General features: G+C 39.1%; 1 protein-coding gene across 1 annotated transcript in view; it reads right to left on the reverse strand.

The window, feature by feature from the left end:
- Positions 1 to 27534, reverse strand: part of LOC141428762 (uncharacterized) — a 53095-nt gene that overhangs the window by 20541 nt on the left and 5020 nt on the right. The window contains exons 2-3 of the mRNA XM_074088769.1: positions 26336 to 26504; positions 16968 to 17107 (exon numbers count right to left, since the gene is read on the reverse strand). Of these exons, the coding sequence (XP_073944870.1) occupies positions 16968 to 17107; positions 26336 to 26504 (309 nt within the window). The remainder of the gene's footprint in view (positions 1 to 16967; positions 17108 to 26335; positions 26505 to 27534) is intronic.

Here is a 27534-nt window from a genome sequence, read left to right on the forward strand (position 1 = left end):
GGAAAGGGTGGAGGCCTATTGGAAAATAGTATGAGCAGCAGGGCTTCTACGAAACTCGAAACTCGAAGTTCGTGTCGTGCGGTCCCTCTGACACATACACTATTTAATACGAGAGCGAGAGGGACCGCACGACACGAACTTCTAGTTTCGAGTTTCGTAGTAGCCTTGCAGTGCTAACTGCGCGCCACGTGCGACGGATTGTACCTGCAGGACTACTACGAGTATGAAACTCGAAACTTGAAGTTCGTGGCGTGCGGTCCCTCTGACGCTTATACTGTTTAATACGAGAGCAAGAGGGACGACACCATACGAACTTCGGGTTTTGAGTTTCGTAGTAGCCCTGCTGCACCCGCACCCTCAGGCGTGCGCCCGCGAAGTCACAAAACAGATAAGTACAGAAGTGAATCTCATGTATGTATTTCACATTTCATACCTACGCTAGGCGATCGCTCTAGGGTTGTCAACTATGGCTTATGCACAAAAAATAATGTGGTACCGAGACTCGTATCTAGTTGTTGTATTTATTGTTGAGAATAAAACGGGAAGAATGGAAATATCAATTAAAAATAACAAACATATTTTAATATTACAAATTTGGCACAGAAAATATCTGGTGACGATTTCGACATTGGCGAAATGCACGATTATATTTTAAAGTGTAACAAAATCGCATTCTCCGTTATTGCACAAAAAAGTTCACAGACGCGTGTCTCAAGCGGATGGCACTCGCGCTCGCACTGGTCCCAACCGGTCCGAGATATCGTGTCGGTAGCAGTGTCTATGTGTGCGTTGCTCGTGGTGAAATGCACCCGCGCCTGCTAGCGTAGGCCCTTAGAACCCTATTGGACAATATTAGAAATCTAAACTAATTTCCCGTACAGAGCCTCGTATCATCATCATCATCATCATCATCAGCCTATAGCAGTCCACTGCTGGACATAGGCCTCCCCAAAGAGCGCCATTGCGCCCTGTCCTCGGCTAGACGCATCCAGCTTCTACTAGCAGCCTTTCGCAAATCGTCACTCCACCTGGCCGGAGGGCGTCCTACACTACATTTGCCAAGACGCGGTCGTCACTCAAGAACTCGTTTACTCCAGTTGTCGGTTCTTTGACAGATATGACCAGCCCACTGCCACTTCAACTTGCTAATTCTCTGAGCTATGTCGATGACCTTCTGTGTCGGATAGCCTCGTTGCGGATTCTATCCTTTAGAGAAACTCCGAGCATAGCTCGTTCCATAGCTCGCTGAGCGACCTTGTCGTATGACTCACGACATATTTTACGACCTTTCCCACCTAATTCGCATCGATCCTAATCTTGAACCTCTTCAAAGACACTCGCATAAAACCGAATGGCTATTAAAACTGAGAGTAATGGCGCAAAATGATCCTCAATGTGCTGATAACACGGTTTAATTTCCGCAACGTGCTTTGTTCAAAAATTAGTTTTTTTTTTGCCTTTATGTCACTTACAGCCTTATTCATAAAAAGTTAGAGCCTCCTTGAAGGCTCCTTGAAGGCCCGATGCTAAAAAAACATGATTCATAAACGTCTGTTAGCGCTAATCAGTCGATCAAGGCTCTGCTAAAGTTAGCGGACCGTAGACCCTCCTTTATCTCCCTGCTAAGTCACAAAATGGCCGCCACAAGTTTGAACAGCTGACTTTGACAAGAGCAAAAAACCAAACCGAAGATATTTTAGTGAAGGGTGAAGTTACGCAAAGATTAAAAAAAAACCAGGAAAAAATATTTTCAGGAATTTGTATTTAAAAATCCTCTAAATTAGCAGCAATAAATTAACAATAAGTATGAAAAAAAAATAGGATGATTAACACAATTATGGCTTTTTGCACAACATAAACATGCGGATCGGAAATGGCGGGAAAACAAACTTCTCGCTTTTTTTTTTTTCCTGCTAATTTGCTGTCACTGCTGTCAACTTTTTTTTTTTAAATTATCGATTAGGCCATTTTTGTCTTTGATTTGTCAAGGTGGCCAACATAACGAGTCTAATCAGTCTATCAGCGGCTCAACAACTAGCAGACTGCTAGCAAGCGTTTATGAATCATACTTCTTGACAACCGTCTAACAAGCTTAATCAGTCTGCTAAGTAACAGACCGATCAAAACCTCAATTAAGGATTTTTTATGAATAAGGCTGTTAGACGGTAATGGATGGACCATGTGGTTACAGTTTAATTCGGCGTGAAATTTGTTTTAACATTTTTGTTTAAAAGAACGAACAATTCTAGATAAAGTTCTTTTTATTTTGTTAATGGCAGCTACAAGCTTGAGTTAAAGATGTTTGTGAAAAACACACGCCTACTCAGTGGTGTATCTAGGTAACCATTGGCCCTGACCTGGGGCAAAATATAAACTAAGGGCCCCAACTAAACTATTTAAAATCGTTTGTTCCGTATTCGTCGTGTTTCGAATTCAACGTACTCCAGATTTGTCATTTATAGTTTGTAAGTCAGAGTCCGAGGGGTCCTTGAGCTTGGGGGCCATGTCCCATGTCCCGTCATTAGATCCTGAAGTTTAATTGAAACCGGGGTTTTACTAAATACTGTGGGAATTTAATTTTCAAAAGTTACATCGTCGTTTTCATTGACGTTGATTATAAACGGGAACTATATTTTCTGTCATTTAAATTTAGATTTGTCACTAAACTGCGATAACCTAATTATTATATCCATCCCTAAGAAATATTAGTCATCAAATTAATCAAATCTGTCTCTAAGTATGAGTCATCAGATTAATGTAAACCTGTATCCTAAATTATAGTTTGATCATCAAAATTCGATTACCAAAATAAAAGATCTGTCACCTAATAAATAGATCAGTTCCTTAATTCGATGCTTCTACCTATTCTACTAAGGCAGGTCTGGTTAGGTACGACGACGAGCGAATCGAGGAGGCGTGTTAGGTAGAACCGCGACCCTCAGTGCGCGAGCCGAGCGAGCGAAGCGAGCGTGCCGCGGCAGCGGCCGGCGAAGTGCCAGAACCGAACATTTTTCTCTAATACTTTCTATTTATTTATTTATAAACAAACAAATAATATATACAATAATTAACAGAAATAAATAAAAAAGAGAGAGCTCTCTCCCGCCCCCGCTCCCGATGAGAGCGGAACATAGATGTCGCTAGTGCTGCTGCATAAGTAGCGTAGTAGAAATAAGCAACCTGAGATATGTATGCATAGGAAAAAATCGTGTCTAGATTCCTGTCCAGCGGTGGTGTAGGGGTTATAGCACGCAGCACGGATTGCTGAGAACCTGGGTTCGATTCCCAGCGCTGGTCTCTTTTTCTGGTTTTTCTATGCATCCATGTCTCAGTTTGTATTTTCGATATGGTTTCACGGGATACCCGTAAAAGTAACAAATTTGGAGTTGAAATAAAAAATACAAAAAGACTCCAAAAAACCAATCATAAATAAAAAAGAACCAAAACTAACTTACTCTAATCCTAAAAATCTATATTTACAAATATCACCCAAGTCGTTGCTATTGGGCAGGGTGACCATAAGGCTGGCTGCGTTACCTCGTTGTATGGCAATGCCAATACGTTGACCGAGGAAAGAGCCAGCCCTATGGTCACCAGTGGAACTAATACTTGTATGATGAATATAGATGTTTGTAGTAGGTAATTGAGTCTTGGATGTTTGTATGTATTTAAGTATATATTTATGTATGTCTACCCGTTTAGCACCCATAGAACACACTTTGCTTAGTTTGGGGCTGGGTCAATTAGTGTAATTTGTGAGATGATCATTATCGTCGAATTTCAGTTCAATTATTTGATGATCAATATTATTTTCCAGTGATTATAACTATTTTTTATTTAAAAATGCCGTGGTGGCATAGCGGTTTGACCTATCGCCTAAGCAGAGGGTCCAAACCCGGCTCTCGCGCCTCTGAGTTTTTCGAAATTCATGTGCGGAATTACATTTGAAATTTACCACGAGCTTCGCGGTGAAGGAAAACATCGTGAGGAAACCTGCACAAATCTGCGAAGCAATTCAATGGTGTGTGTGAAGTTCCCAATCCGCACTGGGCCCGCGTGGAAACTATGGCCCAAGCCCTCTTGTTCTGAGAGGAGGCCTGTGCCCAGCAGTGGGACGTATATAGGCTGGGATGATGATGATGATAATTAATTTTTATTTAGCCATTTCTATATTGTTTGGTGAATCAGTTTTAGTGACACATCTTTTATTTTGGAACCCAATCTAATTATTTGATTGATGATTAATATTATGTGTGAAGTTACCAATCAGCACTGGGCCCGCGTGGGAACTACGGCCCAAGCCCTCTTTGAGAGGAGGCGTGTGCCCAGCAGTGGGACGTATATAGGTTGGGATGATGATGATACTAGCACACAAGAACCCCATGAAAAGAAACACGAAAAGCTACAGGACTGATAAACAATAGTTAAGTCATCAAAGCGATCGACAATAACTTCCGCTGTACCGGTAACTTGTCGCCACCACCGACTTAACTTCCCGGTAACAACGCGTTAAGTACCTAACTGTAACTAGATTTAACTTGATGTTTAATTTGTGCCGTGCTTGCTAAGTTTTCCGCAAAGCTCTCGAGGCTTATGTAAATACAGCATTTAGTATAAGTTGTCACAAAAACCGTTGCGAACGTTTCGCGTTATCATCATCAATAGATCGAAGACGCGCGTTTTTAAAACGCATGTCGACAGCGCGTTTAAAAAACGCGGCGTGCAAAGGCTCTGACTAAAACCGAACGTTTAAAGCGTGCTTATCTAATTCATATTTGAACTGAGACTGAGAGACACACACACACACACAAACATCACGCCTGTATTCCCAAAACGGGGTAAGCAGAGCACACAAAAGGTTACCGCTTCGGAGCCACTTTTAGCAATTTTAGGTTTACAGTTTGACAAAAACGGTACAATAGTGACAGGTTGCTAGCCTGTCGCCTACGGTATACCTTAACCTATATCCTCAGTCGCCTCTTACGACATCCACGGAAGAAATGGAGAGGTGTAATTCTATCCCGAGACACACTGAGAGACTCGCTCGTATTTAGCAAGTTAAACTCGACTAAAGACGTGTGTTATTCGGGTTTATATCACTGAATATATTATTTCCTTAAAGTATTAGAAAAAAATCCAACAACAGACTCTGTTTTTCAAATACAAAATTATTGAACATATAATAAAAAACAGTTTAATATTTCCTATTTTTTTGAATTGGTATAGACACCGAAAAAGTCGTAATTAAAGTAATTCTTACGCAATCGATATCCCAAATAGACCCAGGTATGTTATTCGGAAAATTTTAATCTAATCATAATTGTGTTACAAAAATATCACAAGATTCTATCTCCCAAATGAGCCCCAATTTTCTTCGTCGGCCAAAATTACGTAATTCTGTTACATTTTGGCCCACATGATATCTGACATTTAGTCCGACGGTATTATGAATAATTAAGACTAAAGGTATACTGTGAGTGACGCGTTTAGCGCCCAGCGGTGTATTACACACAGCCATAATGATTGTTCGCCATGGTTATTGAAAGCACGACCAACCATCATTATGGCCGTGTTTAATACACCCGTGGTTATTAAAAGCACGACCAAACATCGTCATAGCCGTGTTTAATACACCCCGTGGTTATTACAAGCACGACCAACCATCGTTATAGCCGTGTTTAATACACCCCGTGGTTATTAAAAGCACGTCCAACCATCATTATGGCCGAGTTTAATACACCGTGGTTATTAAAAGCACGACCAACCATCATTATGGCCGTGTTTAATACACCCCGTGGTTATTACAAGCACGACCAACCATCATTATAGCCGTGTTTAATACACCCCGTGGTTATTAAAAGCACGTCCAACCATCATTATGGCCGTGTTTAATACACCCCGTGGTTATTAAAAGCATGACCAACCATCATTATGGCCGTGTTTAATACACTCCGTGGTTATTAAAAGCACGACCAACCATCATTATGGCCGTGTTTAATAATAATAATAATAATAATTTATTTATTTATCAGACAACATAGATCCATTCATTTGTTAGTACATACACACTTAAAAACTAAGTTAGACATGTTTTAAATTAAATTGAAAAATAAAAATTAATATCAAATGTCAAATATATAAAACCTTAAAATTACAATTACAGATCAGACTTGACGTAAAAAAGAAATACATTTCTAAAAGTTTGTCACCAGGCATTTTTGACAACATGTGTTTTGGTCCAATGGTGCAATATCGGACAAGATACATCCTCCGATATTGCACATAGAAGGCTGTTACTGCTGCCCCTCATCCTATCCATGGCTGATGATATTCGTTTGCGTATCACGGCTCCAAAACTATCAGTACGCGCCTCCGCAAACATGCCCTGCAGAACGGGGGCAGCCGCAACAGCATCCTGAAGGTGTTGTTATATTGGACCTTTAGAGCATTGAATGACTTTTGTGCGAAGCGAACCCACAAGCTGCAGGTGTAGAAAGTCTGGCAGTAGGCCTTAAAAAGAGTTACTTTGACCTCATTAATACACCCTCTCTTAATACACCCCGTGGTTATTAAAAGCATGACCAACCATCATTATGGCCGTGTTTAATACACTCCGTGGTTATTAAAAGCACGACCAACCATCATTATGGCCGTGTTTAATACACCCCGTGGTTATTAAAAGCACGACCAACCATCATTATGGCCGTGTTTAATACACCCCGTGGTTATTAAAAGCACGACCAACCATCATTATGGCCGTGTTTAATACACTCCGTGGTTATTAAAAGCACGACCAACCATCATTATGGCCGTGTTTAATACACCCCGTGGTTATTAAAAGCATTACCAACCATCATTATGGCCGTGTTTAATACACTCCGTGGTTATTAAAAGCACGACCAACCATCATTATGGCCGTGTTTAATACACCCCGTGGTTATTAAAAGCACGACCAACCATCATTATGGCCGTGTTTAATACACCCCGTGGTTATTAAAAGCACGACCAACCATCATTATGGCCGTGTTTAATACACCCCGTGGTTGTTAAAAGCATGACCAACCATCATTATGGCCGTGTTTAATACACCGTGGTTATTAAAAGCACGACCAACCATCATTATGGCCGTGTTTAATACACCCCGTGGTTATTAAAAGCATGACCAACCATCATTATGGCCGTGTTTAATACACTCCGTGGTTATTAAAAGCACGACCAACCATCATTATGGCCGTGTTTAATACACTCCGTGGTTATTAAAAGCATGACCAACCATCATTATGGCCGTGTTTAATACACCCCGTGGTTATTAAAAGCACGACCAACCATCATTATGGCCGTGTTTAATACACCCCGTGGTTATTAAAAGCATGACCAACTATCATTATGCCGTGTTTAATACACCCCGTGGTTATTAAAAGCATTACCAACCATCATTGTGGCCGTGTTTAATACACTCCGTGGTTATTAAAAGCACGACCAACCATCATTATGGCCGTGTTTAATACACCCCGTGGTTATTAAAAGCATGACCAACCATCATTATGGCCGTGTTTAATACACCCGTGGTTATTAAAAGCATTACCAACCATCATTGTGGCCGTGTTTAATCCGACTGCTCAAAAGTTAATTGGAAGAGATCGCTCTTTAACGATAAAACCGATTATTATTGACCTTTACTTTTAATCTTTTTTAACATGCTGTGTATAGATATATCGATATAGAATATCGGAAGTCGATAACTGAGAAGTCACTATATGACAGATCATAAATGCCGTGAAAATTCTGCGCTCTGATTATGACTTACGACTTATAATTATGCGACTAGATGCGCACGCCTATACTCTTAGACATATCATGAAACGACAGTGTTTCATGATTCTATCTATCTATCTATATCAGCCCTTATAGCGCCCGTCTTCGGACATAGGCCTCCTCTCTACTTTTCCAGTCTTGCCTATTCATTGCCACTCGCATCCAGTTTACGCCAGCTTGCTGCCGGATATCATCTGTCCATGTGTGTGTGTTTCATGATTATGCTTGAGAAACTTCATGATCTTTGGGATATTACAATCGGGCGTCGATTTATCTACGGTGTGACATTGAGCGTTTTGTCCCACTTTGGACGTGGCCTTAGCCTTAATTTTTACCCTCATATTATACCTCTGTACCTGCCGTAAGCTCGTGAACTGAAAACAAATATCACGCAGGATGGTAGGTATAAAGATTGTAAATATTTTAATGGTTTCAGCCCTAATAATGACAGGCTGTGCTCTGTTATTGAACTAAAACAAGTTATTAGTAGCACTTGGGCGATTTTTAGGGTAAGAAAAGGGATCCACTATAAGATCGCTCCGATTTACATACATAAATACAAAAAACCACGCCTCTTTCCCAACGGGGTAGGCAGAGACTACATACTTCCACTTGCTACGATTCTGGCATACAACTCTCGCTTCCTCTACATTATCCGATATCCGAGACATATATAGGTCTGTCTATCAATAGCTAACTTTTTTAAAGTTCCAGAGACAAAATGGCAAGGACCGAATGGAATGGGAAGGAGGATAGTTTCGTCTTGTTCGTCCACCCTACCGTAAGTCACAGACATTTACTCAAAAGCTACAAAATGTATATGTTTTTAAAATTCGGAGTATAATGCCTTAAAGAAGGGACACTGCACATGTAACGGGGCTGACTTTTACTGCAATAACGCGTAAATAGCATTTTGCATAAGGTTAAATTACAAGCTTTTATTTAGTTTCGCCTGTCCCGTTGTCTGTCTGTCTGTCTGTCTGTGATCAAATCTTGCAAGTTCAATTTAATCAACTTCCAGTAGTCAGATTGACTAGAAATTTGGAATACTTATGTGAATCGCGTGAAAATACAATAATCTAGTAGTGACATCCCGGTAGTCCAGCCAGGATCGTCTCCTCTTCCACGGTATGCAACTTGCAAGCACATTGCGGTATTCAAGTTTTTATGCAAATGTAGTTTGGGTGACAATGCAAGTACAGTCAACAAAAAAGATTGTATTAAAAAGAGTAATTGTTTGCAGGTGGTAGGACCTTGTGCAAGGTCCACCCGGATTGCTACCACCATCTTGCTCGCTAATCCTGCCGTGAAGCAGCAGTGCTTGCACTGTTGTGTTTCGGCGTGGAGAGTAAGACAGCCGGTGAAATTACTGGCACGTGAGGTATCCCATCTTAGGCCTCTAGGTTGGCAACGCATCTGCAATACCCCTGGTGTTGCAGATGTTTATGGGCGGTGGTGATCCCTCACCATCAGGAGACCCACTTGCTCGTTTTCCATCCAGTTGAATAAAAAAAATGAAATTTTAATGTTTAGGTTATTTTTTTCACTGTAATAACAGTCATCGTACTGTTCTGACAGTGAAAATTATACCTTATGAAATATGTTAGTAACGCGACGATATATCAACACATGGCAGCCGTGGTGGCTTAGAGGTTTGCCCTATGGTTTCAGCCTGCACATACCTGCGAAGCAATTTAATGGCATGTGTTTGAAGTTGTCAATCCGCACTGGGCCTGCGAGGGAACTACGGCCCACGCCATCTCATTCTGAGAGGTGGCCCAGCTGCGGAATGTATAGGCTGGAATGTTCAACGTGCGGCACACTTGACTAAATAAATACGAAATCATAACTGAACAAATACCCGCCAACGTGCCACCCGTAACGATCAATTCCGTCAAGGCCTCTGTCATTTAGCGGCCATTTTTAATTTCCCCGCGCGACACAAAATTAGAGCCATTCGCAATGTTGAATTACCTGACGTTTGACAAATTAATTGGCGCGCGGTAGAAGCGTAAAAGAAAACAAACTTAGATGTAGTTGGCTTATGAATTTCAAATGTCTTTCGCTTTTGTTGCCTGACCTTAATTAAAATAAACCTTCGCACACATGTAGGGTTTCGATTTTTTATTAGATAGTTTAGATGGTTATTAGACATGTTTCATCAAACCCCTTTGTGTACCTTTGGTTTGGTTTGCTTTGGTTGAGTGGTGTGTCGACTCTTTCTTTTACTGTGTTGTTTATAATTTATTATTGTACACGTGTCTTTTGTCTGGTTTTGTGTTCTGTTTGTTTTCATTATTGTTATTATTTTATTTAAATTATATTACTTTCTATTTGTTTCTTTTTAGATTTACTTTTTTGAATTTATGTCGCCTTCCGTGAAGTCGCCAAGCGGTCTCAGCGGAAGACCAGCGTTGGCCTCTACGGCCAGCACTATGCTGAGCTGAGACCGTTTCGCGATTTCGCAAATACTGTCATTAATATTTACTTTATACTTGTTTTATTTTGTGTACTTATGTAATTTGCGAAATGCGAATAAACGTTTCTATTTCTATTTCTATTTCTACTTTGTGTTGTTTATTTGTACCTAATAATATTGTTGTGTCTTGTGTTGCGAATAAACGTATTTTCTTTCTTTCTTTCTCTAAAATCGGTTTAGCTGTTTTTGAGATATTGAAATTTGAAGTGACAAAGTCGGGGTTTTCCAACTTTTTGTTGGTACTATTATCCACGACGGACACAATAGATGCGTTTAGGGTGAGAGGTGTGTTTGTTCGTTACGCTTTCACGATTATAGTACGTAACTACGCAACAGTTGTCGCGGCAGCGGCCGGCGAAGTGCCAGAACCGATATGGCGGTGTTTCATGATATGCCTAGGAATTTCATGATCTGTCTAAACGTCACTAGGCAAATCGTTAAACGGTGAGTTCTGAACGATATGGCGGATCTCCCTTTCACGATATGCCTGGGAATTTCGTGATCTGGCGGATTTTACGATCGGCCGCCGACATATATAAGTGAAAGGGTGCAATAGCGCTCTCTGGGAGAGTGATGTGTCCAGTAGTAGATTACTATATGGCTGATTATGGTGTTTTTATGGTTGATTTCTAAGATTTCCGGTAGGAATACAGCGAAATTCTGGATTAATTCAAATGAGGCAATGAGCGGGCCACATCGCTCAAAGAACATATAACAGTTAGGGGTGAAAATTCCTCAAGTGGTGACGACGAACCGGAAGACAAAGCGTTGGCAGTGCTACCATTAGAAAGACTGACGACATTGTGAGTTGCGGGGCATGCATGTGGCAAGTTGTCGTTCATTGTGGCATTCGAAGACCTTTGTTCAGCAGTGGACGTTTTCCAGCAGATGAATTTGAATACCGATCTAATGATTTACGCGTGAAAAGTCGCGGCCTAAAGCTAGCTCTCACATAAAAAGCTATGAAGTAAGCGCGAGATTTACTAAACGACGCAACATCGCGGGAAAGATATTTCGAACAATCCTCAGGTCGCATATTACAATGCCGCATAAAGGTAGGATCAGGCCACGGGTTGGGAATAAATACATATCTGGCAATCGTTGGGTTTCTGCGCAGACTCAAATGAGGGTTTGCTTAGTTGCGTGGAATATATAGTGCGATTTATAAATACAGACATGTAACCAATACCATGGATTTATTACACTTTTTTTCGGGGTTGAAGCGGCTTATGGGTCAAACAGAGGTCCTTGCTTTTGTTTCTTGTTGTAGTTTTTGAAATGTTACATGAGCTGCTTTAAAGGAAATGAGGGCGTGCAGTCGGAAAAAATCAATTATGGACGACTGGGAAGGATCCAGACAGAGCCGGACTCTCACCGGCTATAAGCCCGGTTGCACGTTCCCAGCTCAAAGAAGGAAAATACATTTATTCTCAATAACACAAGACCACAGTATTATTACAAATAGTGGAGTGTGTCATTGCGGTTAAAAGCAAATGCGAAATTTTGGATATTCGGATGTTTCTTACATTACAGTATCATGCAAAAATTTAATTACTGAAGGAATTTTGATGTTTGGGACACAGGCAGTTAATAAATTTTATTAGGTACTTCTTCTTCTTCTTGTTTAGCCGTTCTCAACCCCTAAGGTGTAGGCCTCCTTCAGCTTATGCCATCTGTTCCGATCTTGAGCAGTTTCCAACCACTTTGAGGTTGAACTGCACAAAGTGGTTGGATTAGGTACTTAATTATTATTATTTAGAAGCCTATAGAGGTGTGCTGGGCAAAACGTCCTACTTAATTAGATTCAGAATATATCTTTTAAGTGTCTAAAAGCTACGAATGCAACATAGGTACGCCAGTTAAATGTTTTAGCGATGTTGCACACTATTCGTATTTTAATTTTGGACTTTTCCTGTGAGTTTCGTTTTCTTCTATCAGCGGTAAAGTGCAACTAACAAGTTTAAAATGTATTTATTTAGGTTTGCCAACAGGTACAGTCCAGGTCAAAGATATCGACACGGCCAAAGTTACAAAAATATGTATACACGACTTTATGTACGTGACATTAAGGCCGTGTATACATATTTTTGCAACTTTGGCCGTGTTGATATCTTTGCCCTTGACTGTAACATACCGTAAAACATGCAGTACAAACATAGGCATAACAATTGGAAGATTACCCAATTACAGGCAAACACAGCACGCAGTTTAAACGTAAGCAGATCGCTTATTTTATTAATGCTGACTTATACTTAACTTATTACATACTTATCGACCACGACCAGATGGCCTAGTGGTTAGAGAACCTGACTACGAAGCTTGAGGTCCCGGGTTCGATTCCCGTGTCGGGGCAGATATTTTGTTCTCGGGTCTTGGGTGTTTACTATGTATTTAAGTATGTATCTATCTATATAATTACATTTATCCGTTGCTTAGTACCCATAACACAAGCTTTGCTAAGCTTACTTTGGGATTAGGTCAATTGGTGTGAATTGTCCCGTGATATTTATTTATTTATTTTATTTATTTATGTAGGTATATGTTAGGAAAAAAATTGTTCAAAGGTTAACTGGAAAAGATCCCTTTGAGGGATAAGTTCGCCTTTCTACATCTCTTTCGCTTTCTTTTGTAAACTATTATTTATTTATGTTATTTTCATAATTACGAGTGTAGAATCAGAACTGAAGTACTAATATACTCTTAGCAAAAAATGCGTTTTTTTATATTTGAGTTATTTCAAAATAAATGCAATTAACTTAATTAAAATAAGAAAATACTGTTTAGGTGTCTGAGATTTTCAGAAAATTAATTAAGACTCGGTATTCATTTAGCCTGGCAAAGAAATTAAGCCATCTGTTCTGCTCAATCTGCGCTTGCGCCTACGCCGGGATAGCGCGGGACGCCCGAACCGCGCCAAATGGCCCGGCGATGATTGCTTTGTTCCAATGAAATTGGTTCCGAGCCGTGAACACCCTGTATTTACGTATAAACGACGCGCGAATAGGCGGTGAGGTGAAATATTCAATTTACTTGGTTACACACGTGTGCGATAAGAGTTGCAATAGTTGGGAGGCTGGCAAAGCTGAGTGAAAGGTTCTTACTTCAAAGACATATTGTCATCATCATCATCATCCCAGCCTATATACGTCCCACTGCTGGGCACAGGCCTCCTCTCAGAACAAGAGGGCTTGGGCCATAGTTCCCACGCGGGCCCAGTGCGGATTGGGAACTTCACACACACCATTGAATTGCTTCGCAGATTTGTGCAGGTTTCCTCACGATGTTTTCCTTCACCGCAAAGCTCGTGGTAAATTTCAAATGTAATTCCGCACATGAATTTCGAAAAACTCAGAGGTGCGAGCCGGGGTTTGAACCCACGACCCTCTTTGAGAGGCGATAGGTCAAACCACTAGGCCACCACGGCAAGACATATTGTACATATCGAAAATTCCGTGCTGCGTGCCATACCCCTACACCACCACTGGACAGGAGTACAGACACGAATTTCTCCAATGCACACATAATGTCAGGTTGCTTGTTTTTTTTCTATTACACTACTTAAGCAGCAGCACTAGCGACATCTATGTTTTGCTCTCATCGAGAGACGTAATTCCCTTTCGGAACTAACCGCTCACCCAGACGAGATGTCGCTACATGATATTGTACGTGTATGGTATTGTATTGTTATCTCCATCATCATTGCAGACCATTGAAATGTATATTTCAGATTTTTTTTTTTTATTTATGACGGTCACTTGTTTAGTTTTAGTTTTGTAACTAAGGGACTCCATACATCACTGTATTTTTATTGCTCTTTTCATGTATTTTTTTCTTTAATTTTATACAGTAGTTTTTAAGTATTCATTGTGATTATTTCATTTTGAAAAAAATACTTTCTGCCAAGTTTCTTGCGGCGCATTCTTCTTGTGATGGTCTTTTCGAAAGCTCTGGTAGTAAAAAAAAGTTACGTGTAAAAGTGCCCATTGCGGCCTATTTACTGAATAATTATTTGAATTTTCAATTTGAATTTGACCACAGGCCTCCTTTCGGCTTCGGCTGTGTTTCCCATGCAGGCTCAGTGTTAACTGGAAACTTCACTCATCATTGATTTGCTTTGCGGGTATGTGCAAATTTTCCTTGCGATTTTTCCTCCACCGATTTATTTAAGACTACGTTCTAGACTGCTAAGGTAACTGATAAGTTGAACCGTGTCGTACGTAATGATATTTTACGTCATTCGATAAATATTGTTAAAATAATATTATTTACTATAACAGGGTTTCATTGTGGCAATCATATTGGTTGACTATACACTTAATTAGCAGTCAAGTAGAATTACTAAATTTACAAAACGTATGAACATATTTTGAATAATGGTATTTTAAGTATACCTATGCCAAACTAACTCATTCTGAAAAACCGGCCAACAGCGTGTCCACGCCCAAGATAGGGTTCCGTAGCCATTACGAAAAAATCAAGTATTTAATATTTTTCTAAGGATTTCGTATGGTGTACGGATTTTCAGTTGAATAATTAATACCATGTAGAGCTATTATACGGAATACACACCCATTTTTTGATTGCTTTCAAATGCAAAGTCTTTATTCTCCGAAATTAATGCGCATTCTTTCATTTCTAATTTGACGTTTGACGGAATTCTCTCAAAACGTATAAGAAAGACAATGGGCATATGCCATACGTATTTTAAGTACGAACGGAGGAATCTGAAAATGAAGAGAATTTATGAGATCTGATTACTGTCAGGTGTCGAGATATCGAATTCTGAGCAGCGGTCGGAATTGCTTCGGTGAAATTCGTCGCCTTTTAGTTCCAGTTTCATAAGGATTTATGACATAGCCGAGAGATGATCTGAAACAATTACTTTACTCACCCGCGACCTTATGATAGCTACGTTTATGCAAGAAATTATGTGTGTTCATGCAGTTCCGCTACCTCCACACTGATTAAACTCCAATTCAATAGAATCTGACAATCCTGTAGACACTTCTAGCCTACTAATATAAGCACCGGGCTGCCTAAGGCTTTGTGATGTGACTATTATTCTTTTTTGATTCCTTTTAGATGATAATTGCAACAACAGGGACATATTTAATCAAGTGTGCCCACGATAGGGTGTCTTAAATATGTAGAAAATTGACAGATTCTATTGAATTGTACTTTAGAACACACAATTCAAACAAACCCATCTATCACCACCACTGAAGTGTTTCGAACTGAACCAGAGCTTATCTTCAGAACAACACAACCGTTCACCATGATACCAGATTTTAGACACAGTAATTTCAACGCGGGCAAAGCGGTGGGTTGAGGTATCAAATATCCCAATGTAGTAATGTCGTAATACGTTTAGATGGGTTGAATTGAAATCACTTACTTCGAAACTGGCAGAAATAATTCGGTTCGATTTTGTAACGATATGGGTAGCTTTTTTTAATCCGAAAAGTGATTACTTATATATATTTTTTCTGAGTATAGCTTTATCAGACGACAGTGTTCTCAGCACCGACCCTTTCAGCTGGTTCTATTCTAAAATTCATTGAATTTCGTAGGACCTTCGCAGCAAATGCGCGTTCACATATTCCTTGAAAACATTCTGTATCTTTATCCTCATGTCCCCATTATTATAAACAATGGTTAAGCTTATGGTAACTTAACATATTATTATGTTTGTCCTACCTTACACATTATCATTGGCCTTTGGTGCAGATGAAACATAATTTACAATTTCTAACACGCTCATGATCTGCCGACTAAACAAAATCCAACTTCCCTAAACAGGGTTAATTTTTTGAGCGTTTTGTTTTATTCGACTGGATGGCAAACCAGCAAGTGAGTCTCCTGATGGTAAGAGATCACCACCGTATATGAAATACTAAATAGGTACTTTTAGTAAAAAAAAATTAGTCAATAATAGGAAAAAAATAAGTCCAGTAAGTTTTTATTTAAAAGCAGTCTGATTTTTTGTACACGCTTTTCTTTAGCTTACCCAGTTTATTATTTATTTATATGGGTCAAATCTTGGAAACTAAATTCAACCCACTTCGAGTGGTCCAGTTGACTTGAAATTGACATAATACTTATGCAAATACAATAATCTGGTAGTGACATCTTGATGGTCTTGCCAGGATCTTCTCCACAGGAGAGAACTCCTCAATGGTTAATAGTACCCACTTAAAATTTGGTACGGCATATGCGGTTTAAATGACAATGTAAAGTCAACAAAAAGTACAGTCAGCAAAAATAACTTGTATTAAAAATGAAATTTTTAACAGAAACTTATATGTTTATTATTAACTCCCTGGCTGGAATCGGTCCGCAAATCGTCCTGCCATCTCCTCCTAGGTCTGCCTCTGCTCCGGTGCCCGTCGCACGGAACCCAATCGGTGATAACTTTGGCCCAGCGATCCGGATCCATGCGGCAGACGTGTCCCGCCCAGTCTCATTTTAATTTGGCGATTCAATTTTTTTTTTTATTTTGGCAAGAGCTGGCCAAGAGTAGAGACGAGTGGAATAAGAAAGGGGACACATTATAAGCTAATTAAAAAAAACTCCTTAGCAATGGTTATAAAAAACGTTTTACGTTTACGTAAATAATACGGTAAACGGCTTGTATACATTGGTTGGGTAATCCGTTCAGTTTTATCTCGCTTACCTCCTGTGGCTCGGAGTCCACAAACCAGTCTATGGTGGCTGGTGGCAGCGAGTAGTCCGAAGTGCAGTTGATTAGGGCTTGCTCTCCCGCCTGCATCATTGTTGGCAGACCCGTGATAAGAGGGTCATACTCCGGTGGCACTAGAACAAACGGAACTAGTTAGATTCATGATAAAATATGATCTTCACATCTCAGCCGTAGGACGTCCACTGTAAGACATAGACCCCAATAGACATTAAGTTGTTTTGGTCGGAAGCGGCTTGCATTTACAGTGAACCTGCTGCCTCAACCAGGTCATCCGTCTATCTCGTTGATGGACGTCCTACGCTGCGCTTGCTAATCCACGGTCTCCGTGCGAGAACTTTAAAATTATATTAAACAAAAATATAAAAAAATTACTATGACCGAAGATTAGCGAGAAGCAGGTAGAGCTAAAAACCTAAAACCTTCCCTTATTTCGCTCAAGCTTTCGATAAGAGTGTGGATAGTAATGAATTGTTATAGTTAGATGTTCAATAAAAACTACCTGGGCTACATATCTGAATTTTACAGGAATGTCGGGGATCCCTTAGTTGTACCCGACTCTAAACATGTTAGAAAATGTACATGTACTATTAACATCATTTATAACAGTAAAAACATTAATCAAAGTAAAAAAACATACAGACGAATTGAGAACTCCTTTTTTGAAGTCGGTTGATAAGAATTCAACAACGTTTCTCTATTACAAAAGGCCCGTTGAAAACACAACACACAACAAAATTCTAATGAGGGACTAAATTATAGAAACGTCAAAGACGACTTCCAAACTTGAACAAAAAATTACAAAAGAAAGCTGCCAAGATTCCCATGCGTAGTTCCCAAGCGTAGAACATCTTTGTGGAAACTTTTGTAAAACTAACAAGTAGATTCGTATTTCAGTTAAGTAGTTTCGTTATAATTATTGTAAATAACCAAAATATTTCAGGCAGTAGGGTAAGTTCACATGAACACCCTTTTCCAAGAATATTCGATTCGTTTCACTTCACAGATGTTTCAGTAAATTTAAAATCCATTTGATCAGAGTCATAAGCGTCATGATAGTATCTCAGAATAGTGATTGTCGAAGTAGCATAACAGTTGTCACGAAGTTCGGTCACGTTATCTCCGTGTTTATGTGTCAGCCGAATACACCGAAATATAAAATTAGGCCAGGAACTTCGGTCCTGTATATTCGGCACATTGTGTTTTGACATTTATGTATGCTTGCACTACTTTAGCTACAACAGCTCTAACGTGCACGCAGCTATAAATAAATAAGATAAAATGCAGTTCTTAATTTCAGACCGGTTGATTTATATAGCATAGCTGCTCAACCCCAGGCCCGCGGGCCTGTGGGTCAAGCAAATTTAAAATGGCCATTGTGCTCATCCATTTCAAATTTAGTAAGACGCAGGTTAGCCTAATAAATGCGGGTTTTAACAGATCACTAGCAGGCCACTGCCCGTCAGAGATTTTTGTGCTGTCCATTTGGCCCAAATGTCAAAAAGTTGCAACTTTGACCTATCCTATAGTCACTTTTTAATTTTAATAATTTAAGCATTTTTTAGAACTAAATATATATGTAGAAATATGAGTATGGTCCTTGTATGGTCATTACTATGTGTGGTTTATTAAGGATTGGCATTATAGCACTTACGAAACGCCAGTGTTGCCATGCGTGCGCGCTTGACAGAGCCTGAGATCTGGACGCGGGAAAAGCGATCGTCAATTGTCAGTTTTGTAAAAGAAGTCTGGCCCGAGTCGACAGTCTCAGGAACTGTTACGCGTTTCTTTATTATTTAGCTAGGCTTTTCCTTAAGTTATTGTGAATCGTTATGATAGTTGCATTTCTAAGATTTCAGTGAACAAGTGTCGTATTGTTTTGGTTTTATCTTGACCAGAATTAGTGGACTTTTGATAGTTCTTCAAAATAGTTTCATTCTCTGCCCGAATCCCACTTGTTATGCCCACATTGATCATGTTACGGTCGGATCCCGGCTCTCTAAGTCCTATCTTACGACATCAGAAGTGGTCCGAACGGGCAAATGAAACTAAATTTTCATATATCGTGTGAAATTGTGATTGTGCTAGTTACGCGCAGTGACATTATCAAAGTGTTTTTTTACTTATTTTAAAACAATAACGAATGAATGCAACTGCCCTTTATATTGATTGCACACAATCTTTGATACTAACACGCATAAAATGTGGTTAAATTTTACGTTAAATCGGCAAATAGTGTGATTTTACAAAGAATTTAATTTTTTTATTCGTTTCGTTATTGTATTCGTTAAGAAAAAAGTTAAAGAAATTTAGTACATGCAGTCATGCCATGTTTTTTTTGATGTGACGGTATTCTTGTGTCACACTTGTGTGTTTATTCGAAATTATGTTATGAAATGTACAGGCGTGGTAATTTGAAATCTGTGATAATAATAAAGTCAATTTTGTGTTTTCTTTTTCATAAAAATGCGTCGAGTTTAAATCACATTTAGTTACGTTGGCAATTCTTCTAGTCTGTCAAGAATGTCTCTTTGCATTGCAGCCAGATTTAAAAAAAAAGTTAAACGTCAAAGTCACTGTTTGTTTACAACAAAGTTAAGCCGGTAAATTTGGAATATTTCGTAATTTTTAGTCGGTGTAAACTATGAAAGTAGTAGTGTGAGTAAAGTTTTTTTGTAGCGATCTATTTTGTAGCGCACGAAGCATTATTTGCGGTTACAGGCAGTATGAATGACGAGATGGATAAGGTAACAACGGAAATTTGGTGAGTTTTCTTTTTATCATTCGGCTCTATTTTAAACTTATTTTTCTTTCTCTTGGTTATCCGTTTAACCCAAGAGTTGTGTTAAGTGAATTGATCAGTACTGAGAACATTCGTTTAGCGTAAGAAATTATATTTTGCTGGTGCTGGTAATATAATTACGCGTTGAAGAAATCGTAAGCTCATGGGTTCAGTCTAAGCGACTGGTTGCCGAAAACAAAAACAATGAGTTCATTCTCTACGCCACACTTAGTAAGTGTATTTAGAGAACTTTATATTATTAATATGGATGTGGTACATGTTCCTTGGCATGTACATGAACACTTGCAATATCAGTGTTTTGTCTGCATGATGCATAATTAATTACATTATTATAAAGACGAAAGCGTAATTTTCAGTTATTGCAGACTGCAATTTGTAGTAACAGTTACTCTTAAGGACACTTGAGTTACCAATGCATTGTGGTCACACCTTCATACAACAGTGGTTGTATTTCAACCAATGTTACCTACTTGCATTAAAAATGACAACAAATAGAACTAAACATTTACTACGACCCTTACCTAACCTTTGTGACCTGAAATTAATGTGAATCTTTGGATAATTAATGCTTCTTTTCATGGTTGTGATGTATGGATTGGATGTTATTAAAAACATATTTAGCAAAACTGAGTTGCTTGTTACCCCAGAAACCTTGAGTATTTAACATTTTGTTTTTAGCTTATGTGGTGCCTAAATAACACATTTGAGAGTGTCATGGTGTGATATCTTTGATGGGTATTAGCAAAGATTTTTGTTTAGTTACATGACAAATTTTATTTAATTTAATTTTTGTAAACTTCACTCCTTAGTAAAAAAAAGAAAGTTTATGTGGCTCATTGATTTATTTGAGTTTTGTCTTTTGCCGCGATTTCTGTGCAATGTGAACTTTTGTGATATCAAATAATGCAGTTTTGTGTTGCTTGTGAGTAAAGAGAGATTACAGAGAGTTACTACAGACTAAATTATTGCTACTACTAACAAAATCAAGTTAGTACAAACAATATTACTGTACTGCTACTGTAAACAACATAAAGTCGCATCTGCAATGCCCTGGTGTTGCCGATGTTTGTGGGTGGTGGTGGTCTGCTTGCCATCGGGGGACCCGCTTGCTCCTTTGCCGTCCGGTCGAGTAAAGAAAAAAAAAAAAGAAAATACAAGTTACTAATGTTTTTTCCACTACAATCAACTTCTTTACAAGAGTCAATGACTAGATTTGGGTATTGATGAAAAGGGGGGATGACTTTTTGTAGTCGCTTAATTTTTTGAGAGCCAATACAAAAAAAAAGTGTTGCTGCTTGCAATCAACTACATACCGAGGTCTGTCAGTAGCACAAAAAAAAAAAAATAAAAAAAAATAAAATCGTCATGCTAAGTTTACACAACTGACAAATCTATGTTGAATTACTTCAACTATTGAAACAGGATAAATCATTCAATTTAATGCAAAAACAGAACTTAGCTTCTTATTGGGAAAACATCTGCGTTGTCAAATTAATGATTCTCTGTTTCTGAATTTAATAAAAAAAAAAAAAAACTGCTGAATGTGTTAGCTAAATAAACTAACATTGTTTTATTCAAGTTTCTTTATAAATGTGTGACATTTGCTATCAAAAACTTAGCAAATAATGAATAGTGTTTTGTTGGAAATTTTTGAGTTGAGTTACTATACTTTACTGTGTTTGGGTTACATACAAGGCTTTATGTCGAGTAATCTGGTTATAATTATAACAACATAGCCTTTTTTTTTATTCCGAACTGGTACTATTTCTGTGTATTTTGTTATAAAATGTCTATAAGTTCTGTGTGTCTTTTGGCATGAGCCTCCTCCGGCTGCCTCCATTGCACTCTGTCGGCTGCAGCTCTGGTCCGGTGTGGCCCCAGGGCTAGACGGAGTTGTCTTCCTTTCTTGTTGGTTAAAGTATGGGAGTGATCTGGTTAGGGCACAGGTTTTTGAGACCTAGCTATGTGTGGTTTGTGCAATTCACTTTTTTTTCTATTAGTGATATAGGTACTGAAATTGATCGACATTGTGGAATTGCTAATTAATCAATAGAAGCTGGAATTCCTCATAATTTTTGCTCTGAGTGTATGATCTGCTAATGTTATTTTTGTTTTTCAATAATGGTTTTCTGTAAATAATTAACCATTTCCTGAGAGGTACTGGATAATGATGATATTTTGTCTTGCAATCAATTTGATAATTTTGTTGGTCGGTGAACGGACACAGATATTGATGTAGATAGAGTTATGGCAGCAGAAGGAAAAGACAAATCTGATCAGCTGGTATGAGAGGGTGCGGTTTGGTATTAATGTTTTAGAATGAGATAATTGTGGAGGTTAAGGGATCTAAGCTCAAGCCTCACCTGTAAGTTTGCAACCGTTTGGAGATGGTGCCTGTGGGTAAAGTGCTGGACGGTGTGAGTGTGGCAACTTGCAACTGGCAAGTGAGTCAGATTATTCGGAAAATGTAAGATCTTAAATTCATGTTGAAGATTTCTGTATTGTAGAGTATCTGTTGGAGCTGTTGTTTTCTAACGATGTTACAAAAAAGAAGTATTTTTAACTATTGAAAAAAAAAGAGTGGTGGAGTCACAGGGATGACTGAGGAAAGTCACAGGGATGACTTATAGGAGAGTCAGGGATGACTCGTAGGAAAGTCACAGGGATGACTTGTAGGACAGTCACAGGATGACTTATAGGAGAGTCACAGGGATGACTCGTAGGAAAGTCACAGGGATGACTTGGAGGACAGTCACAGGGATGACTTATAGGAGAGTCACAGGGATGACTCGTAGGAAAGTCACAGGGATGACTTGTAGGACAGTCACAGGGATGACTAGTAGGAGAGTCACAGGGATGACTCGTAGGAAAGTCACAGGGATGACTTGTAGGACAGTCACAGGGATGACTAGTAGGAGAGTCACAGGATGACTCGTAGGAAAGTCACAGGGATGACTTTTAGGAGAGTCACAGGGATGACTCATAGGAAAGTCACAGGGATGACTTGTAGGAGAGTCACATGACTGGTAGGAAAGTCACAGGGATGACTTGTAGGAGTCACAGGGATGACTCGTGAAAAGGTCACAGGGATGACTGGTAGGAGAGTCACAGGGATGACTCCTAGGAAAGTCACAGGGACGACTGGTAGGAAAGTCACAGGGATGACTGGTAGGAGTCACAGGGATGACTCGTAGGTAAGTCACAGGGATGACTCGTAGGTAAGTCACAGGGATGACTGGTAGGGAAGTCACAGAGATGAGTTGTAAGAATGTCACAGGATGACTAGTAGCGGAGTCACAGGGATGACTCGTAAGAGAGCCATAAGAATGAAAGGAAGAGAAAAATAAAAATGGCTGCTGAAATAAGCATGACTGATAGTTAAGTCACAGAATGGAATAATGGTTGGCTCTCTTTTCTGTCTCTCTCGTTTTCACTCATCTTTAAGTAATACTATGCGGAATTTATCAGAATAATGTCTAATACTATTGTTACTGATCTTGATTTGTGTGTGTGTGTGTGTGTGCGTAATTTTGTTTTGTTTTGTGTGTGTTGTGGTCAGAAGTGGCCGAGCGAATATTATGATGCTATTGTGTCGATTGTTGCAGATTAAACACACGAGGACGTGTGTCTTGTAGGATGGCCGTGTAAATATGAGTATGGTCCTTGTATGGTCATTACTATGTGTGGTTTATTAAGGATTGGCATTATAGCACTTACGAAACGCCAGTGTTGCCATGCGTGGCGCGCTTGACAGAGCCTGAGATCTGGACGCGGAAAAGCGATCGTCAATTGTCAGTTTTGTAAAGAAGTCTGGCCCGAGTCGACAGTCTCAGGAACTGTTACGCGTTTTTTTATTTTAGCTAGGCTTTTCCTTAAGTTATTGTGAATCGTTATGATAGTTGCATTTCTAAGATTTCAGTGAACAAGTGTCGTATTGTTTTGGTTTTATCTTGACCAGAATTAGTGGACTTTGATAGTTCTTCAAAAGTTTCATTCTCTGCCCGAATCCCACTTGTTATGCCACATTGATCATGTTACGGTCGGATCCGGCTCTCTAAGTCCTATCTTACGACATATATATATTGCGAACTATACTATGTACTATTTACAATTTATACAATTTTAAACGCTGACATTTTGTTAATAATGAAACTTTAATTTATATTTTTCTAACAAACAATTTAAATTTAATAAGCAATTTAGAAAGTAAGAAAATTGCAGTGCCCTAACAAGGTATCATGTACCTACGTACTCGCATGTTTACTTTAAGGTCTACAGTAATTGTACAAATGAACATGATCGCAATAAATGAATATGAATATGTATCCCTATAGTATGTTAATAGCAATTGACTTAAGACTTTAGCAATAATTACTAATTATCAAAATATAATTCTTCCTCTGATCTGTCCAACCCAGAAAGAGAATCAGACAGTCAAATCTAAACGCTATTAACTGTAGAATGCAGATAAAGTCTCCATACTTGGATCAATATTCCTACAAAACAACGCATATTCCCATAATTGCTTCCAACCGTTTCCACCCTCTTAGCTTTTCCAACAGCCCCGTTAAACAAAACTTCATTTTAATAACCCTTGTCAACTTTCATTTTTATCAAAAAACCTTCTCGCTCTTCAAACGCTAGCATTGTTAAAACTTCCAACTCTATTTCTTGAAGGTGACCCAACTTCTGAATGCCTAGAGCTCATAAATCCAAGCAAAGTTAGGACCATGCTGCTTGCTAATTAAATTTAAAACGAAGAAGGACTTCAAAAAATGCGTCATTCTTCCGTGGAAAGTTTTCGTATCAAAGTTTTTAATTTTAACTTATTTCGTTGGGCTTCTGGCTGACGTTTTATTATAGGGGGGTTGGATAAGTGTCACAATCATTGATACTGATGAGCCAGCCCGCTGGGATTGTAGCTATCTGCCGGAAACGTCCATTTATCATCGGTTTGCTAATTAGACGATGAACTGCGAAAAATTGTAAAGATTCACCAAAATGGCTTTAATGTTGATTTAGATTCTTATTGTTTAATCGCCCGTAGTTTTTACAAGCTTTTATTTAGTTTCACCTAGTCCCGTTGTCTGTCTGTCTTGCAATATTGTAAATCTTGCAAGTTAAATTCAACCAACTTTCAGCAGTTGGATTGACTTGAAATTTGGTATCTTTATGTTAATTGCGTGACAGTACAATAATATGGTAGTCATATCCTAGTAGTCCGGCCAGGATCGTCTCGGTGGCAATGCAAGTACAGTCAACAAAAAGTACATTCGGCAGAAAAATCTTGTATTAAAATGTAATTTTAACCAAAAACTTATTTCCTGCTTTTTTTGTAATTGTTACTCCAGTTTATAATTCCACTGCGTAATTTAATTTGCTGGGGAATGTTTAAGTTTTATTTTCCTTTCTTCTATATATTGTACCTACCGTTATTTGCCCAAATACATACACGCCTCTTTCCCAACGGGGTTGGCAGAGACTACATCCTTCCACTTGCTACGATTCTGGCATACAACTCTCGCTTCCTCTACATTCATCAATCTTTTCATGCATGCACGTCGGTTTAGAGTACTCCTGACCCGACCTTTCTTCAGAACGTCCCCGATTTGATCGTGGTACGTTCGTCTAGGCCTTCCTCTCAACGTTTCCATTCACGCTCGTCTTGTAGATCTGCTAGTCAATCTGATTTCATTCATTCTCTCAACATGCCAAACCATCCAAGCATCCCTTTCTCAATCCGTGTGACTAAATAAACAAATAAACATTAATTTTACTAAGTTTCATTTAATTTACAAAAAAATACAATACTATACAAATATTCTTTATTGCACACCACAAATCAGTACAAAAAATGTATAATACCTATAAACACAAAAACAGACAATACCTAACAAATACGTTAGTTGTTCGAATGTTAGTTGTTGTTTTGCAAGTCGACGTGTTAGAAGTCGACAGATAATTATAAGTCACTGTTAACAGCTCAGAATTATCCTGAAAGACACAACATGTTCTCTATTTGTCGATCCTTGTTTTTTTTGATAGCTCTTCTCTACCTCTCAAAGGTTGACTGGCAGAGATCCCTGCAGGGATAAGTCCGCCTTTGTACTTAACGCTTTACTTTTCTGTGTAATCTTTTTGTTTTTCCTTTTTGTACAATAAAGAGTATAAACAAACAAAACAAACATGATACATGTTATATTTTTTTCCGCCAACTTAAGGGGAACCTTCACAGGTTCAATGACGTTAATATTTAAGTTGCTTTACTTTTACTATTTAAAAGATAATCAAGATAATCAATTTTGTATGATTTTTTCTTTCTACTTGGCTTAAATGTTAACTACAAAGAAAAAAAAGAAAACATTTATTTGTGACAACATGGGAAAAAAATGCGCATGTCACAAAATGGTCTCATATCAGCAAACTACCAAATTACCAGGTGATTTCTAATAATGAACAGAGTCATCTGCCAAAATTAACGGAAATAAAAAAATCACGCTGTATAAGCGGGCACGCCACAGCAACGGATTCAAGGACTCACCAGCTAAAGTCATATTGGCAGATTTCTTGTCAACAGCAAACCGCGGGCCTTCGCTGGACACTTCGCAAGTGTACTTGGCAGTGCCACGTTCTGGTCGCACCATTATCCAGCATGACAGTAGGTCGCATGAGCTGTTGGTCACGGACTCATTGAAGGCTCGGCTTTCGTACTGTGGACAAAAAATGTGTTTAAAGTCAAACCTACGTCAAAAATAATGTTTTAGGGCCTACGCATAGCGAGTTGTCGTCCATTGTGGCGTTCTAAGGGGGAGGCCTTTGTTCAGCAGCGGACGTCTTCCGGCTGATGATGATGATGATGAGGGCCTACGCTAACTGACGCGGTTTGCACGGAACGGGTGCCCTATTAAGTAACATTTTTGTTAAAAATAACATTTTTAATACAAGTTTTGTGCTGACTGTACTTTTTGTTTACTACACTTACATAGTCATCCAAACTACATTTCCGTACCAAATTTCAAGTGGTTGCCATTAACCATTGAGGAGTTCTGTCCTGTGAAGACGCTCTTGGCCGGACTACCAGGATGCCACTATCAGATTATTGTATTGTCACCAGGTTTAATTAAGTATACCACAAGTTAATCTGAATACTGGAAGTGTGTCAAATTTAACTTAGGTGCAAGGTTTGACCCATACACTGCAACTTAAATAAAAGGTTGTAAAATAATAGTGATTATACATACCAAAATAAAATGGGATAATACGAAAAGACGTAAGTGGAGATGGGCAGGACACATAGCCAAAATGGATCACTGCCGCTGGGTGCGAAGAATACTGGAGTGGAGACCACGTGCCAACACCCGGGTAGAGGAAGACCTCCTAAGAGATGGACGGATGACATCCGGCAGCACTAACTGGAAGAAGGTGGCAGGGGACAGACAGAAGTGATACGTGAAGAGGAGGCCTACGTTCGAAGACGGACGCAACAAGGTTTGCTATAGATAGATAGAATACTAAAAGATGGGCAGCAGCATCTTCTTAGCATCATTACATCCTATACAGCATTGGTCAACCCGCTTGCCAAGCATGGCAAGTATTGGTGAACCCAATCATGAAGCAACTGGCGATCTACGGGGGAGGCGTGTCCAACAGTGGATGTCCTATGGCTGATATGATGATGATGATGATAGTGAAAGTAATCTGAATCTACGTTAAAAACTGCGGAAGTCTAGTGTTTTGACC

Source organism: Choristoneura fumiferana, chromosome 6 (genome assembly GCF_025370935.1).
Source record: "Choristoneura fumiferana chromosome 6, NRCan_CFum_1, whole genome shotgun sequence".
Lineage (NCBI taxonomy): Eukaryota > Metazoa > Arthropoda > Insecta > Lepidoptera > Tortricidae > Choristoneura > Choristoneura fumiferana.